The following is a 14,646-nucleotide window of genomic DNA, read 5'->3' as shown; positions in this document are numbered from 1 at the left end:
CATAAAACACCAATGTTATACACAAAATAAAAGGTTCTATACAATAACATGTTTATGTAAATAACAGAAAACTGGCTCCATTATGAGCAAATGAAATGAAGTGGCTACTTTAGCTTAGCACAAAAACGTGTGGGTTCGCGCCACATAAATAACAACAAAATAACAGAATAGACACACCAAAATTACATCTAACCCATTGTTAAAACGTACAAACTTACAGATTTTGTTTTGTCAAGGGTTCCCAACGATGTATGGTGCAGAGGAGGTGTGTAACGTCTTAACACCTCAAGGCCTCTTTTCCAACTGAAATAAAAAGTTCTTTCTGCCTGCTGCTTACAGCAAATCGCCACTAGGGGAAGCCGAGCGCAAACAGCAATACCAAAGAAAAACTTAAGATTCTGAGTTACAATAGCGACATCCTGTGGACGGATGAACAATATACAATCTTAGAAAGAAACCCAAAAAGTAGTCAACATAAGACCAGAGGACATAACACTGTATTTTAATTTGAAGAGGAAGAGCAGAAGACCTTGTAGGCTGGACTCTCTCTTCTCTTGGTATTTTTCACTTTCAGTTTTTAAAGTCCGCTAACAGTACTTTAACTCATTGGTTGTCATTGTACTGTACCAGATTAAACGTCTATTGCTGTCAATTGCCACGTTTACATGGAGCCAAATATTCCAATTACAATCGGAATATTTGTTCAAACCGAATAAATGTGTTCCATATAAACACCTCATTCGGAATGAACAGGCCCAAACCGAATGGAATTTCATTCCGATTCACAGGGGTGGAATATTCCTTTTCCCAAACCGATTAGAAGTAAAATTATATCATGTAAACAGGGAAGCGGAATGGTGTCTGGTTGCGTTCTTTCTGCGCATGCTCCGTACTGACGTGGTGACGTCACTTGGTGACGTAAGTAACGTCACTTGCAACATGGCTTCCAAGCACACGCACGGCGCACCCACACAACTTTTTAAATGAACGGCGTATCATTCTGAAGTTTTGTTTCCACTCGAAAAGTTAAAACAGCAGCTGATCTGACGATCGATCTCCATGTTTTGCAACGTGACGCTTTGTTTTGATTAATCTGCGCATGTCAGACGGCAGTTGTCAAACGTCCTTTCGGATTAAAGGCAGTCACATGTAAACGCTGGATCGGAATAGATGAAGTGACATGTAAACAGCTGATGTGAAATTTCCATTCGGAATGATTTGAATCGGTATGAATAAAAGTCAGCATGTAAACGTGGCTAATGGCTCTGAAACATTATCATTTACTGCCAGCCCTCTCATTTTAAACGGTTTGGACATCCATCTCTGTTAATGGCAGCCAATGAGTTCGTTCCACCGACTCATACCTTGCACCAGCAGACGGGTGGTGTGCAGCACCTCCCCTTGGTCGCTGTAGGCTCTGCACGTGTACGCCCCCCTGTCGTCGCGGGTGATACCGAGGATGGTCAGGCTTCCATCATGGACCTGAGAGATAAAAGATAAAGAGAAAATAAACACAAACATAAAAAGATTGTACGAACATGAGTGCGCTGTGCAACTTATCGTGGCTGACGATAAAAAAAGGCAAAGAAACACTCAAGATTCTCCGCAACCTTCCTTCTATAAATTATGTAACAATGTGTGAAGCCGTGTCCATTCAAGTCATACGCAGCTGTTAGTCCATTATGCAGCTTGAGGAGAAATGAGCTAACCTCGCAGAACATATTCTATGTTTGACACGCCAGAAGCGACTGGACAGTCGTGAGATGATCTAACACGCCACTTTTGCAGCTCAGTTTGCGTATGTCAGGCTGAGAGTCAGAGTGTGAAAAAAAACAGTGCAAAGCTGTGAAGTCAAATTTGTCCTGGACAACATTTTTTGCATTCATAATAAACTCTTTCAGTGCCAATGATGAGAAAAGGGGAATCTCGTACTTAATGATCAGGAAACTTGCAAGTCAAAGCAGTTAATTTATCTGCCTGACTTTATTCAATGATGTACTTTTGAACCAACAGTACCTGTTACAGTTCAAAGCACTTCAGCAAAATCTTGCATATTACCTATTGTGCTAATACACTACTGATTTTTAGTGTGCATGCTTTATTATTATTTTTTTTTATGTTTTCTGATCCCTTCCAACAAATCCCAGGCAAGACTGGCCAGACTTTTGTTGTCATTATTATCATACTTTACGTGAGGTGGTGTTGTGATTTATTACAGTATATCTCATTACTTTGTTCCCACACCATATCAAATCGTAACGCTTCCCAACGAACATATGTAATATATGTAATGTAATCAAACCCACAGGTGGGTAGAGTAGCCAAAAATTTTACTCAAGTAACAGTAGTGTTACTTCAAAATAATATTACTCAAGTAAAAGTAAAAGTAGTCATCCAAAAAATGTACTCAAGTACAAGTAAAAAGTATTTGGTGAAAACAATACTCAACTAATGAGTAACATTGTGAGTAATTGCTTGCATTTTTGTTTGTTTGTTTTTAAACAATTGTATTTTTTTTTCAACACAACACAAAGTTACCGATATGAACTGTTGTTAAAATTATACTGTACAATAAACCCATTATATAACAACATTAAGCCAAAGAAATAAAAAAAAAAGAAAATCATTGAATTTCGCCAAGAGAAAAAAAAAAGACAAATGAAGCATTATTCGTTCAAAGAGCATGAGTGGCCTCTAGTCGAGAAAGTAGTTCCTAGTTTGAATAGTGAATAGTTCCTTCATAGTTACTATTTGTTAGAGCTCCTTGATTGCAGGCTGGAGACCAGATGGGGGGGAACGATGATGAGCCATCACAATCAACTGCCTGCATAAGCCTGCTTGTCGACGCCGCTCGTCGCTAGACCAACTACAGTGGGGCAAATAAGTATTTAATCAACCACTAAATGTGCAAGTTCTCCCACTTGAAAATATTAGAGAGGCCTGTAATTGTCAACATGGGTAAACCTAAACCACGAGAGACAGAATGTGGGAAAAAAAAAAACTGAAAATCACATTGTTTGATTTTTAAAGAATTTATTTGCAAATCATGGTGGAAAATAAGTATTTGGTCAATTCCAAAAGTTCATCTCAATACTTTGTTATGTACACTTTGTTGGCAATAATGAAGGCCAAACGTTTCCTGTAACTCTTCACAAGCTTTTCACACACTGTTGCTGGTATTTCGGCCCATTCGTCCATCCAGATCTCCTCTAGAGCAGTGATGTTTTGGGGCTGTCGTTGGGCAGCACGGACTTTCAACTCCCTCCACAGATTTTCTATGGGGTTGAGATCTGGAGACTGGCTAGGCCACTCCAGGACCTTGAAATGCTTCTTACGAAGCCACTCCTTTGTTGCCCTGGCTGTGAGTTTGGAATCATTGTCATGCTGAAAGACCCAGCCACGTCTCATCTTCAATGCCCCTGCTGATGGAAGGAGATTTTCACTCAAAATCTCTCGATACATGGCCCCATTCATTCTTTCCTTTACACAGATCAGTCGTCCTGGTCCCTTTGCAGAAAAACAGCCCCAAAGCATGATGTTTCCACCCCCATGCTTCACAGTGGGTATGGTGTTCTTCGGATGCAATTCAGTATTCTTTCTCCTCCAAACACGAGAACTTGTGTTTCTACCAAAAACTTCTATTTTGGTTTCATCTGACCATAACACATTCTCCCAGTCCTCTTCTGGATCATTCAAATGGTCTCTAGCGAACAGCAGACGGGCCTGGACGTGTACTTTCTTCAGCAGGGGGACACGTCTGGCAGTGCAGGATTTAAGTCCTTAGTGGCGCAGTGTGTTACTGATAGTAGCCTTTGTTACTGTGGTCCCAGCTCTCAGTAGGTCATTCACTAGGTCCCCCCCGTGTGGGACTGTGATTTTTGCTCACTGTTCTTGTTATCATTTTGACGACACAGGTTGAGATCTTGCCTGGAGCACCAAATCGAGGAAGATTATCAGTGGTGTTGTATGTCTTCCATTTACCAATAATTGCTCCCACAGTTGATTTCTTTACACCAGGCGTTTTACCTATTGCAGATTCAGTCTTCCCAGCCTGGTGCAGGTCTACAATTTTGTCTCTGGTGTCCTTCGACAGCTCTTTGGTCTTGGCCATAGTGGAGTTTGGAGCGTGACTGACTGAGTTGTTTACAGGTGTCTTTTATACTGATAATGAGTTAAAACAGGTGCCATTAATACAGGTAACGAGTGGAGCCTCGCTAGACCTCGTTAGAAGAAGTTAAACATCTTTGACAGCCAGAAATCTTGCTTGTTTGTTGGTGACCAAATATTTATTTTCCACTCTAATTTGGAAATAAATTCTTTAAAAATCAAACAATGTGATTTTTTTTTTCCACATTCTATCTTTCATGGTTGAGGTTTACCCATGTTGACAATTACAGGCCTCACTAATCTTTTCAAGTAGGAGAACTTGCACAATTGGTGGTTGACTGAATACTGATTTGCCCCACTGTATTTTGGCATTCCCGTCAGTCACGTGCAGCATTCAGGTAGTTCTGGTATTATATCACACCCGGCTAATTTGACTTCTTTTCCGTCGCAGGATACCCCGTGCCTGATCCCTGAGCTGTCCGATTGACTGCCCGTCAATCTTTGCCCACTACTACCCACCTTGCACATGCGTTGCTGCGACCCTCGTGCGCGTTCCTGTCAATAAAACTTGCAAATAATTACTGACATTCTCCCTTGTCTGCTTTGGGGTCCTATTCCCAGTGCACCCTAACGCTATTTTGAAATTAAAAGGATCATATTTCCGTTTTTTCGTGGGCAATCGGCGCCAAATAAAATCTCTGAGAGAGGTTTAAATCTGTGATTTCCAATCATGCCAAGGGCAACGCTTTATGTCAAATACTTCATTTTTTATGGTGTTTTAAAGAGGCCACGTGATTGAACAGGCTCTTTGGCATTTTTGTAAAAATGTGATTAACAAAAGTCCCAGATTGCTGTCAAAAGTCCCTGAAGGGGATATCAGACATCAGATCAAGATACAAACCACTTAGAGGTTAGTTTCAAGCTCAGATGTATACAATATGTACGTCATTTTGTTTAACATCTTCATGGTATTCACCCTTTTCCTTGTGCCTATAAATAAAGCAATAAAGTTAAGTAAAGAGAACACCATGACAATTCCCCCAATCTCCCCTCCTCTCCTCTCCAGCCTCTGTCTGACACATTCCTGCATTTCTCTGGCGCGTCTCTGTGGAAGCGAGCATGTGGGTGAGCAAACACGTCAGCACACACGCATATGCCCACATTTGCACACACACTTGGACAAGCTTCTTAGCACACATTTTCCAAGAAAAAAAATATCAGAGGACAGCTGATAAGCTCTCCGTTCAATTCAGTTCAGTTCTGTTTTTTTTTTTTTTTTTTTTTTTATAATTAAAAGCGAAGCATATAAATGAAGACTAATTTAATATGCATGCCGGCAATTAATAATGCATCAAAATGTTGTCCAATCGTTTAGTGAAGGCGACTGGTGGGGTGAGTGTGAAGTTATTTACACTCACATACTGTATATTCTAATCTACGTTAGAGCTCCCTGAATAGCATTACTCAAAAGAAAATGAATTTGAAAAATGAACTACAGTATAATATGAAAATGGATGATGTAAAAAACGATGTAAAATAAAAGTATAGATAAAAATAAAAGGAAAAGCAATAAAATACCTTTTAATAAAGATACAATGAAAATATGACATGAACCAAAGTAATATACCAAAACAAACTAGAAGACAAAAGCAAAATGAAAATGCTAAAAAGAAGAAAAGAATTGGAGAACTCAGAGAGCAGACCTCCATTTTAGCAGCCAAATTCAAACCTGCATATTTCTGACCTCCTTTACATTTGCCCTCATGCCCCAAAATTTCATCACTCTTTCTCTTCTCATCATATCACCAACCCTGAAATTTTACGTTAAAGAATCTAATTATATCAAATTATCGCGAAATTCCTTTTCGAAATTCTGTCACATTTGACCTCATTAGCCCAAAATATAATCCCCTCTTCCGTTACATATTACAAACATATCCTGAAAGCTTGATAATAATCCCTTGATTCGTTCTTGCGTTATCTTGACCACAATCAGATGTATATAAAGACGGATAAAAAGACTTTCGAAACTAATACATAATCCCCACCTTACGTCGGTTTCACCTACCGGCAGAGGCAAAAATAGTATATGAATAAAAGCAAAAACCTGAGTATGAAATACGAGATTTAGAAAAAAATCAAAACAATAACAGTAATCTGATTAAAGTTAGTTTCCTGAGTGTCTGTGCTTTACCATTTTGTGATTGCCTCATAATGTATGTAGAATGAAGAATACCTTACTCATACTGTATACGAAGACCATGTTGCTCTTGAGTTTGGGAGTGACATCACATTTCCCATCAGAGGACAAAAACAAACGGGTCACATGTATTACCATGCCGTGAGCGCCCAGACTCTCGGACTATAACGACTTAGCCTTGCTACCTCGTCAGGAGGCGAACAATCAATGAAATGAAACAGGCTCCATTTGCTCACTAGAAATACAGACATTACTTCACATTTTTGTCCAGTAAAGATGACAAAAATATCTCAGTGCGTTGCAAACTTTGCGCGGGCTCAAAAACACAGTCGACCGCTAAAAACTCCACATTCAATTCAAGGAACCACCTGGAATTACAGCACAGCACTAGTCAACTCGAAGTAAAGCCTACAGGTAACGGGAACACTTCTACAGTTTGTAACCACCTTTAACTTACATTTTATAGTTACAGTCTGTAACCAAAGTATGTAACCAGTTTGACATTTGTGTGTGGGGGGGGGCTGGGGGCGCGGGCATGTTGTTGAACACACCTCATCATTTGTGCGTTATATATATTTTCAGTACTATTTAAATTGTAAATTCTTACTGAATATATCAAAACTATGAATGAACATGTGGAAGTATGTAAAAAAGTGAAATAACTAAAAACAGGTTTTATATTCTATGTTCTTCAAAGTATCCACCCTTTGCTCTTTTTACTTTTTTGCACGATTTTGACACTCTTTCAATGAGCTTCAAGATGCAGACACCTGAAAAGGTTCTCACTTCACAGGTATGCCTTATCAGGGTTAATAAGTGGAATTTGTTGCTTTTTTAATTGGGTTGGGACCATCATTTGTATTGCATTGAATGGGGTGTGTCCAAACTTTTGGCCTGTACTTTATATACATATCCATCTTGACACTGTTGGTCTTCAATCGTCGGGTAATAGAAATTCTATATATCCATCTTGCCTCCTCAGGTGTAGTTTTGACTAGGGTTAGGTAACCTAACCCTTACCCTAGCAAAAAATAGGTAAAAATTAACTGATAAATTACTTTTAAAGTAACTTATTTATTTTGATAATAAAGTCATCAGTAAAGTAACTAGATTACTTTTTTTGAGGCGTAATCAGTAATCAAATGAATTTTTCAAGTAATCTGTGACAACACTGATCCCTAACCACTTGGAAGTAGATTGCACTAAGTATTTGTTTTATTTTATTTTATTTTATTTTATTTTATTTTATTTTATTTTATTTTATTTTATTTTATTTTATTTAGTAAGAATTTAAAAAAAATACCAAACACTATCAAAAAAGAATTGTTTAGAAAAAACTTGTTGTTTTACAGGAATGTAAGACACACCAGAGTGAGTCATACTGGATCATGTCATAGACCTAGTAAGCGCCTAATAAATTCTGTTCACTATATTTTACTAAATCTTCAATTGAAAAACACAATCAATGCACCATCTTCATAAATGAAACATGACTCAGTGTTTGATTGATTTTGCTTGAGCACCACTCATTTTTTAAATCTCTCAAATGATGGGAAATATTTTACAGTGCAAAGGCATGAATAACTGATTTGTTCGCCGGATTGAGTAATTAAAAAAAAATACTTTGGGGGCATATAAATGCCATCTGACAAGCGTCTATATGCAGGCTCATTAATCTAAATAACAGCCATGCTCTTTATTTTTTCTTACCGAATATTTAGCATTGGTGGCTAGCTCCTCCCCCTCCCTCAGCCAGCTGATTCCGGGTTTGGGGTTTCCCTGGGCAAAGCAGCTGAGCAGGATGCTGCCCCCCTCTTTGGCCTCCACATACTGCGGTGGCGTCGATGTAAATGTTGGCGGCGCTGTTGGAAGATGAAAAGTATATGAAAGTTATTCATTTTTATAAGTGACAGTTTAAGGATTAAAACTATACTTAGATTTTGTAGAGAAAAATTCGGAAAGGTCATGTACTTCAATGATTGAAATAAGCTTTTTATTTCGAACATGCACAACAAACAGAAATACATTATAACAAATATTATTATTTGCGCTCGAAAGGGAGTGGGAAGACGAAAAATTTATTTAATCCCAACCCTGATCTCATCGTCCAGCATTCTTATTTCTTGGAATACTCCTGTCCTTCGACTTTAAGTTCATACAATGAAGAGAGAGAAGAAAAACACAAAAACAAGAAAATAAAAACAACTAAACCAATAGACAAGCACGTCGACGGGGAGTGGAGGGGCAACTGGGTATGTTGTCCCGGGCCTCAGGACCATAGGGGCCCCTGAAAGACCCTTAATTTATTTTACTTTACATTCACATACAGTGGGGCAAATAAATATTTAGTCAACCACTAATTGTGCAAGTTCTCCCACTTGAAAATATTAGTGAGGCCTGTAATTGTCAACACGGGTAAACCTTAACCATGAGAGACAGAATGTGGGGAAAAAAAACAGAAAATCACATTGTTTGATTCTTAAAGAATTTATTTGTAAATCATGGTGGAAAATAAGTATTGGTCAATACCAAAAGTTCATCTCAATACTTTGTTATGTACCCTTTGTTGGCAATAACGGAGGCAAAACATTTTCTGTAACTCTTCACAAGCTTTTCACATACTGTTGCTGGTATTTTGGCCCATTCCTCCATGCAGATCTCCTCTAAAGCAGTGATGTTTTGGGGCTGTCGTTGGGCAACACGGACTTTCAACTCTCTCCACAGATTTTCTGTGGGGTTGAGATCTGGAGACTGGCCAGGCCACTCTAGGACCTTGAAATGCTTCTGACGAAGCCACTTCTTTGTTGCCCTGGCTGTGTGTTTGGGATCATTGTCATGATGAAAGACCCACTCAAAATCTCTCGATACATGACCCCATTCATTCTTTCCTTTACACAGATCAGTCGTCCTGGTCCCTTTGTAGAAAAACAGCCCCAAAGCATGATATTTCCACCCCCATGCTTCACAGTGGGTATGGTGTTCTTCGGATGCAATTCAGTATTCTTTCTCCACCAAACACGAGAACCTGTGTTTCTACCAAAAAGTTTTATTTTGGATTATTCTGGATCATCCAAATGCTCTCTAGCGAACCGCAGACGGGCCTGGACGTGTACTTTCTTCAGCAGGGGGACACGACTGGCAGTGCAGGATTTGAGTCCCTGGTGGCGCAATGTGTTAATGATAGTAGCCTTTGTTACTGTGGTCCCAGCTCTCTGTAGGTCATTCACGAGGTCCCCCCCCATGTGGTTCTGGGATTTTTGCACACCGTTCTTGTTATCATTTTGACGCAACAGGGTGAGATCTTGCATGGAGCCCCAGATCGAGGGAGATTATCAGTGGTCTTGTATGTCTTCCATTTTCTAATAATAGCTCCCACAGTTGATTTCTTTACACCAAGCGTTTTACCTATTGCAGATTCAGTCTTCCCAGCCTGGTGCAGGTCTACAATTTTGTCTCTGGTGTACTTCGATAGCTCTTTGGTCTTGGCCATAGTGGAGCTTGGTGTGTGACTGACTGAGCTTGTGGACAGGTGTCTTTTATACCGTTAATGAGTTAAAACAGGTGTCATTAATACGGGTAACGAGTGGAGCCTCGTTAGACCTCGTTAGAAGAAGGTAGACCTCTTTGACAGCCAGAAATCTTGCTTGTGTTTGTAGGTGACCAAATACTTATTTTCCACTCTAATTTGGAAATAAATTCTTTAAAAATCAAACAATTTGATTTTCTGTTTTTTTCCCACATTCTGTCTCTCATGGTTGAGGTTTACCCATTTTGACAATTACAGACCTCTCTAATCTTTTCAAGTAGGAGAATTTGGACAATTGGTGGTTGACTAAATATTTATTTGCCCCACTGTATTTCTCTTTTTATTTAAATCATTGTCTGATGAAATATTATGTTTTGACCTGACCTCAATTTCCCCAAAATGAAATTGTTTGTTTATATTGTATCACATTACATTACGGTCTGTTAAATATAACTCTTCATCTCAAATTAAATAATTTGAAAATTAAGACTGTCATTGCTTGCAAAGCGTTAAAAATACTGCGTATGTTGTCGTGACAAGCCGGTGGCAGGGATGGGTGGGGTGGGGGGTCCCTATAATGTTCTCATGTCCCCGGGCCCCTGCAAGTCTGTTGACAGCCCTGCCAATAGACAACCAACTAGACCAACGAATTTTGAGTTGGCTCATTAATAATATTATATACACACCAATTCTACAAGAGCAGCAACACAAATTGTCAGTAAATTATATTGTGACCAGACCATATCTTTATAGGCAAGGGCAAGGCAAGGCAAATTTATTTTTATAGTACAATTCAACACAAAGCAATTCAAAGTGCTTTACATCACATGTAGATCATAAAAATGACATTAAAATCAATAGAACGTAAAAACAAAGACAAATCGAAATAGGAAATAAAATTATACATAAAAATTGCATTTAATCACGAACAGAATAAAGAAAATAAAAAATAAAAATAAATAAATAAAACAAATAATACTACTACTAATAATAATTGCAATCAGCAATGGAGATAAGCACAAGAGGAATAGAAAGCAAATAGATTGAAATATATAGATAGTTATGGATATGCAGTGCTAAACAGAAGCATTTTTAGCCCTGATTTAAAGGAGCTAACAGTTCGAGCATACTTCAGACCTTCAGGTAACTTGTTCCAGAGGTTATACAACAATTTAATTTTTTTATATACGTTGACAGTGCTTGAAGTGTTTGTCTAAATTGTACCAGTTTCACTCCACATACAGACACATAAAAATGTTCGCGAGTTGTTCCAAATCTGGGTAAGATGAAATCTCCAGAACCTCTCAGAGTATGCATGCTCTCCTGTATCTTAAAACAGTTCTGTATATTAGATGGGAGTGGTTTATTATATGCTTTAAACAACATTAGTAGATGTATAATATTTGACAAGATCTTCCATTTTAAATAGTTTTGATTGAGCAAATAGATGATGAGTGTGATCAAGAAATCCAAATAATCCATACTGCTCGTTTACTTAACCCGTTACAGGGCACTCATTGAACTCATTAGCTGATGTCCAATCCATTTTGATTGCGAGAGGCTGGCAATGAATGATTGCTGTCAGGTTAAAAAAGGTTGTTTGAACATTGAGTTCAGTCAAACTTTTGTGTACCACAAAAAGGAGCCTATGTACCACTGGTGGTACCTGTACCACATATTGAGAACCACTGGGTTAGCGCTAAGCAGATATATTTTACGCAGAAATATATAAACTGTTTGAAAGGTGAAAGACTCACTTGTTGAACTACTCACAAAAAGCTAGAAAGTAGTTTCTAACTAAAAACTGAATGTGGAGTAACTGTTTTGATGTTTAATAAGGGAAAAGGGCTTCCCTAAACGGAACAATGTCTTTAAGATCCAAAATAAGCCTCTTGATGATGTCCTGGCATGTCCCCCTGATGCTCCTCAGATTCACCGGCAGCCACCAAGAAGCAGCTCTTCACCAGCAACCAGGGGCCAATAAACCCTTCTTCTTTTTTTCTGCATCCCTTTGAGTAGTTCAATATAGTGATGATAAATAGTGGCAGTGTGCTCATTTTGAAGAAAGAGTACAAGTGGGCCACTTGCTCGCTGCTGGGAAAGTTGCCACGCGGCGTCACGCTAACTAATGGTCCACTTACGACTCTGTCTGCCTCTCTGGTTCACTCCCGAGTAAACACACATTGGATGCACAGGCACAGGGAAGACGCCGGTGAGACATCTTTAAGTCAACGACTGTTTTACACTTTAAGATGCATCGTTTTCACACCACAGTGTCGAAGCTGCTATCCACTAGTTGCCTAGCAATGAGTCGGGCTTTTAATTAGGAGGCATATTATTGATTTCTATTGAAGGTGGGGATTGCCACAGAAAAAGTGACTTTCAAAGAATGATATCATATATTACTGCATCTGTCAAAATTAGAATTCAAAGTATTAAGCATATCAAAACAACTAGAGGAGGTGGTGAAATATTTACAGAATGTACTGGACTGACTCATTTCAGAATTGGAGGGAATTCTTGAAAAATTCACTTTTATAATTTCCTGCTACATATTCATTAATAATAGGCAATAAACTAGCAAAGGCTTGATTAGCTCATCTTACAAATCAGTGGTGACAAGAGAAAAACGGCATTCCACACTTGTTTGCTGTTTTAAAAAAAATATTTCAAGCATTTTTTTTTATTATAATATTTTTATTTCTTCAGATTACATTAAATGGACTCAATTTTTTTTTTTTTAATGTGAAATTTGAAGGGTGGGACATAAAATGTCCACCAAATCTAGATTTAACCTCCTATCTATAATTTTTTTGTGTATATGATTTTCACAGCCATCAATAAAAGGAGGAAACCTACACAAGCTCAGCGATGAATTTGGAGAATGCAAGCCTATCATAGGAATCCCATAAGAGAGATACTTAGACTAACATATTCATTATGTAACCACACCAAATACTGTGCTCCAGCTATGTGTGGTATCACTGCTTTTATTCTAAGCCCAATTCAGTCGCCTCTTGAGGGAAAGCGCACAGTATGACAGCAAACAAGAGTCTTGGCGCACACAGCATGGCAGCAAAAGCAGGGTCATCCAGTTAACTTGGGACTCCATTGTCAGGTACAGTGAGGCACTCGAGTTGCTCCGCTAAAAAAAGTAAGTTGAACATCACAATGTCGTCCTACTTGGAGCAGCCAAAAAGTCATCAATTATACACATGAAAGAGACTTGAATCCTATTGTTCTGTTCATTTGGAGGCATGCGTCTAGCTTTATACACCTCGAATATTTCAGGGAGAACTGGACCAGAAAGAAAAAAAGAATGTTCCGTTCTTTTCTTTTTTTTGCCAAATATATTTTTTCTTACCATGGGTCCTAAGAAAGTGAGTGCTGAGAAGAAATACAATTAAATATTTTAAATCATAGGGGTGTGTGTGTAGTTGATTTGGCGACGGAATACATGCTTGGTACTTCAATACGCCTAGTCTATATACCGTATTGGCCTGAATATAGGACGGTGTTTTTTGCATTGAAATAAGATTGAAAAAGAGGGGGTCGTCTTATATTCGCGGTCTAGACATTATACCCATTCAGGACGCTAGATGACACCAGATATCATTGAAGCGATGTTCTGTTATGACGGATCTCAGCTACTCTCCCCATTCACGACGACACTAGATGGCGCCAGATATCATTGAAGCGATGTTCTGTCATGACAGATCTCAGCTACCAGTTTAACCAGTTTGCTTTATTTTATTGCAGTATTTTTCCTTATTCAGATCAGTTTCAAGACTACAGTTACAGTTAAGACTTCGCTTTGATGGTTAATGCAGTTATTGCAATTTTGTTGTTTTATCACAATAGATTGGTTTATTTACATTTCAAAAACCTGAAGCCATTCATTTACGAATGTGATTGCACTTTAGTTTACATATTTAAATGTTCAGTTATTAAGATTTAAATTAGACAAAATAACATGCTTTTTCTCTCAAATATATTGTTATAATCATTTGTTTCAGATGTACTTTAATTATTTTCTGTATAAAAATTTGGTGTTCAAAAAGTCTTTTTTCAAACTTGAGTCTTGAAAAAGAGGGGGTCGTCTTATAATCAGGGCAGTCTTATTTTATGGCCAATACGGTATATCTGATCTACATAATCCGCCCAGATCGCTCAGCCAACTGATCGATCACTTTTCAATTTCATACTGCCAGTCTGAAATTTTACACCAACAAAATTGTCAAGAATATCAAAATTTCCAAGTATTTTTTTCTTGCTAGTTTAGTAGTTTAATAAGCGTTTATATTTACTTTAAACTGATTGTGTTAAATGTGTACTTGATGTCGTATTAATTTATCAAAGGCCCTCAAATTGAATTCAACATGTTTGCAGACTATAATGTCAGCAAATACAATATCATACCTTAAAAAAAATTGATATCAAACATATCGTTATTAATTTGGAGTGACAAACTCCTTATTAGGCCAGGCTTCACTTGCCCCCCCTCCACATCCCACCAGTATTGGGAAAGTTAATTTTCCACAGAAATTAGCTTAAATTGCAGTTCACATATTTTAAAATGAACCGTTCAGTTCATAGTTCATAATTCAAAACTTTGAAATAAAGTTCATGGTTCAAAGAAATGAACTTTTGTAGTTCTGTTATTTCTTCTCTCCAGTAATTGCTGCAAACTATTATTGACAGAGTCGATATAGAAACACAGACATCACTTATTAGTGTTGTATCGGTCGCGAACGATTCGTTCTTTTTGAACGAATTGTTTGGGTGAACGAGACCGAACTAATCACCATCTGCA

General features: G+C 38.1%; 1 protein-coding gene across 6 annotated transcripts in view; it reads right to left on the bottom strand.

Annotated features, from left to right (window-relative positions):
• Positions 1-14,646, bottom strand: part of igsf9ba (immunoglobulin superfamily, member 9Ba) — a 126,444-nt gene that overhangs the window by 53,994 nt on the left and 57,804 nt on the right. For all 6 annotated transcript variants that reach the window (XM_057838603.1, XM_057838599.1, XM_057838601.1 and 3 more), the window contains exons 4-5: positions 8,018-8,169; positions 1,365-1,482 (exon numbers count right to left, since the gene is read on the bottom strand). In XM_057838603.1, the coding sequence (XP_057694586.1) occupies positions 1,365-1,482; positions 8,018-8,169 (270 nt within the window). The remainder of the gene's footprint in view (positions 1-1,364; positions 1,483-8,017; positions 8,170-14,646) is intronic.

The sequence above is a fragment of the Corythoichthys intestinalis genome, chromosome 6 (genome assembly GCF_030265065.1).
Source record: "Corythoichthys intestinalis isolate RoL2023-P3 chromosome 6, ASM3026506v1, whole genome shotgun sequence".
Lineage (NCBI taxonomy): Eukaryota > Metazoa > Chordata > Actinopteri > Syngnathiformes > Syngnathidae > Corythoichthys > Corythoichthys intestinalis.
This window is presented reverse-complemented; position numbering and strand designations above follow the sequence as displayed.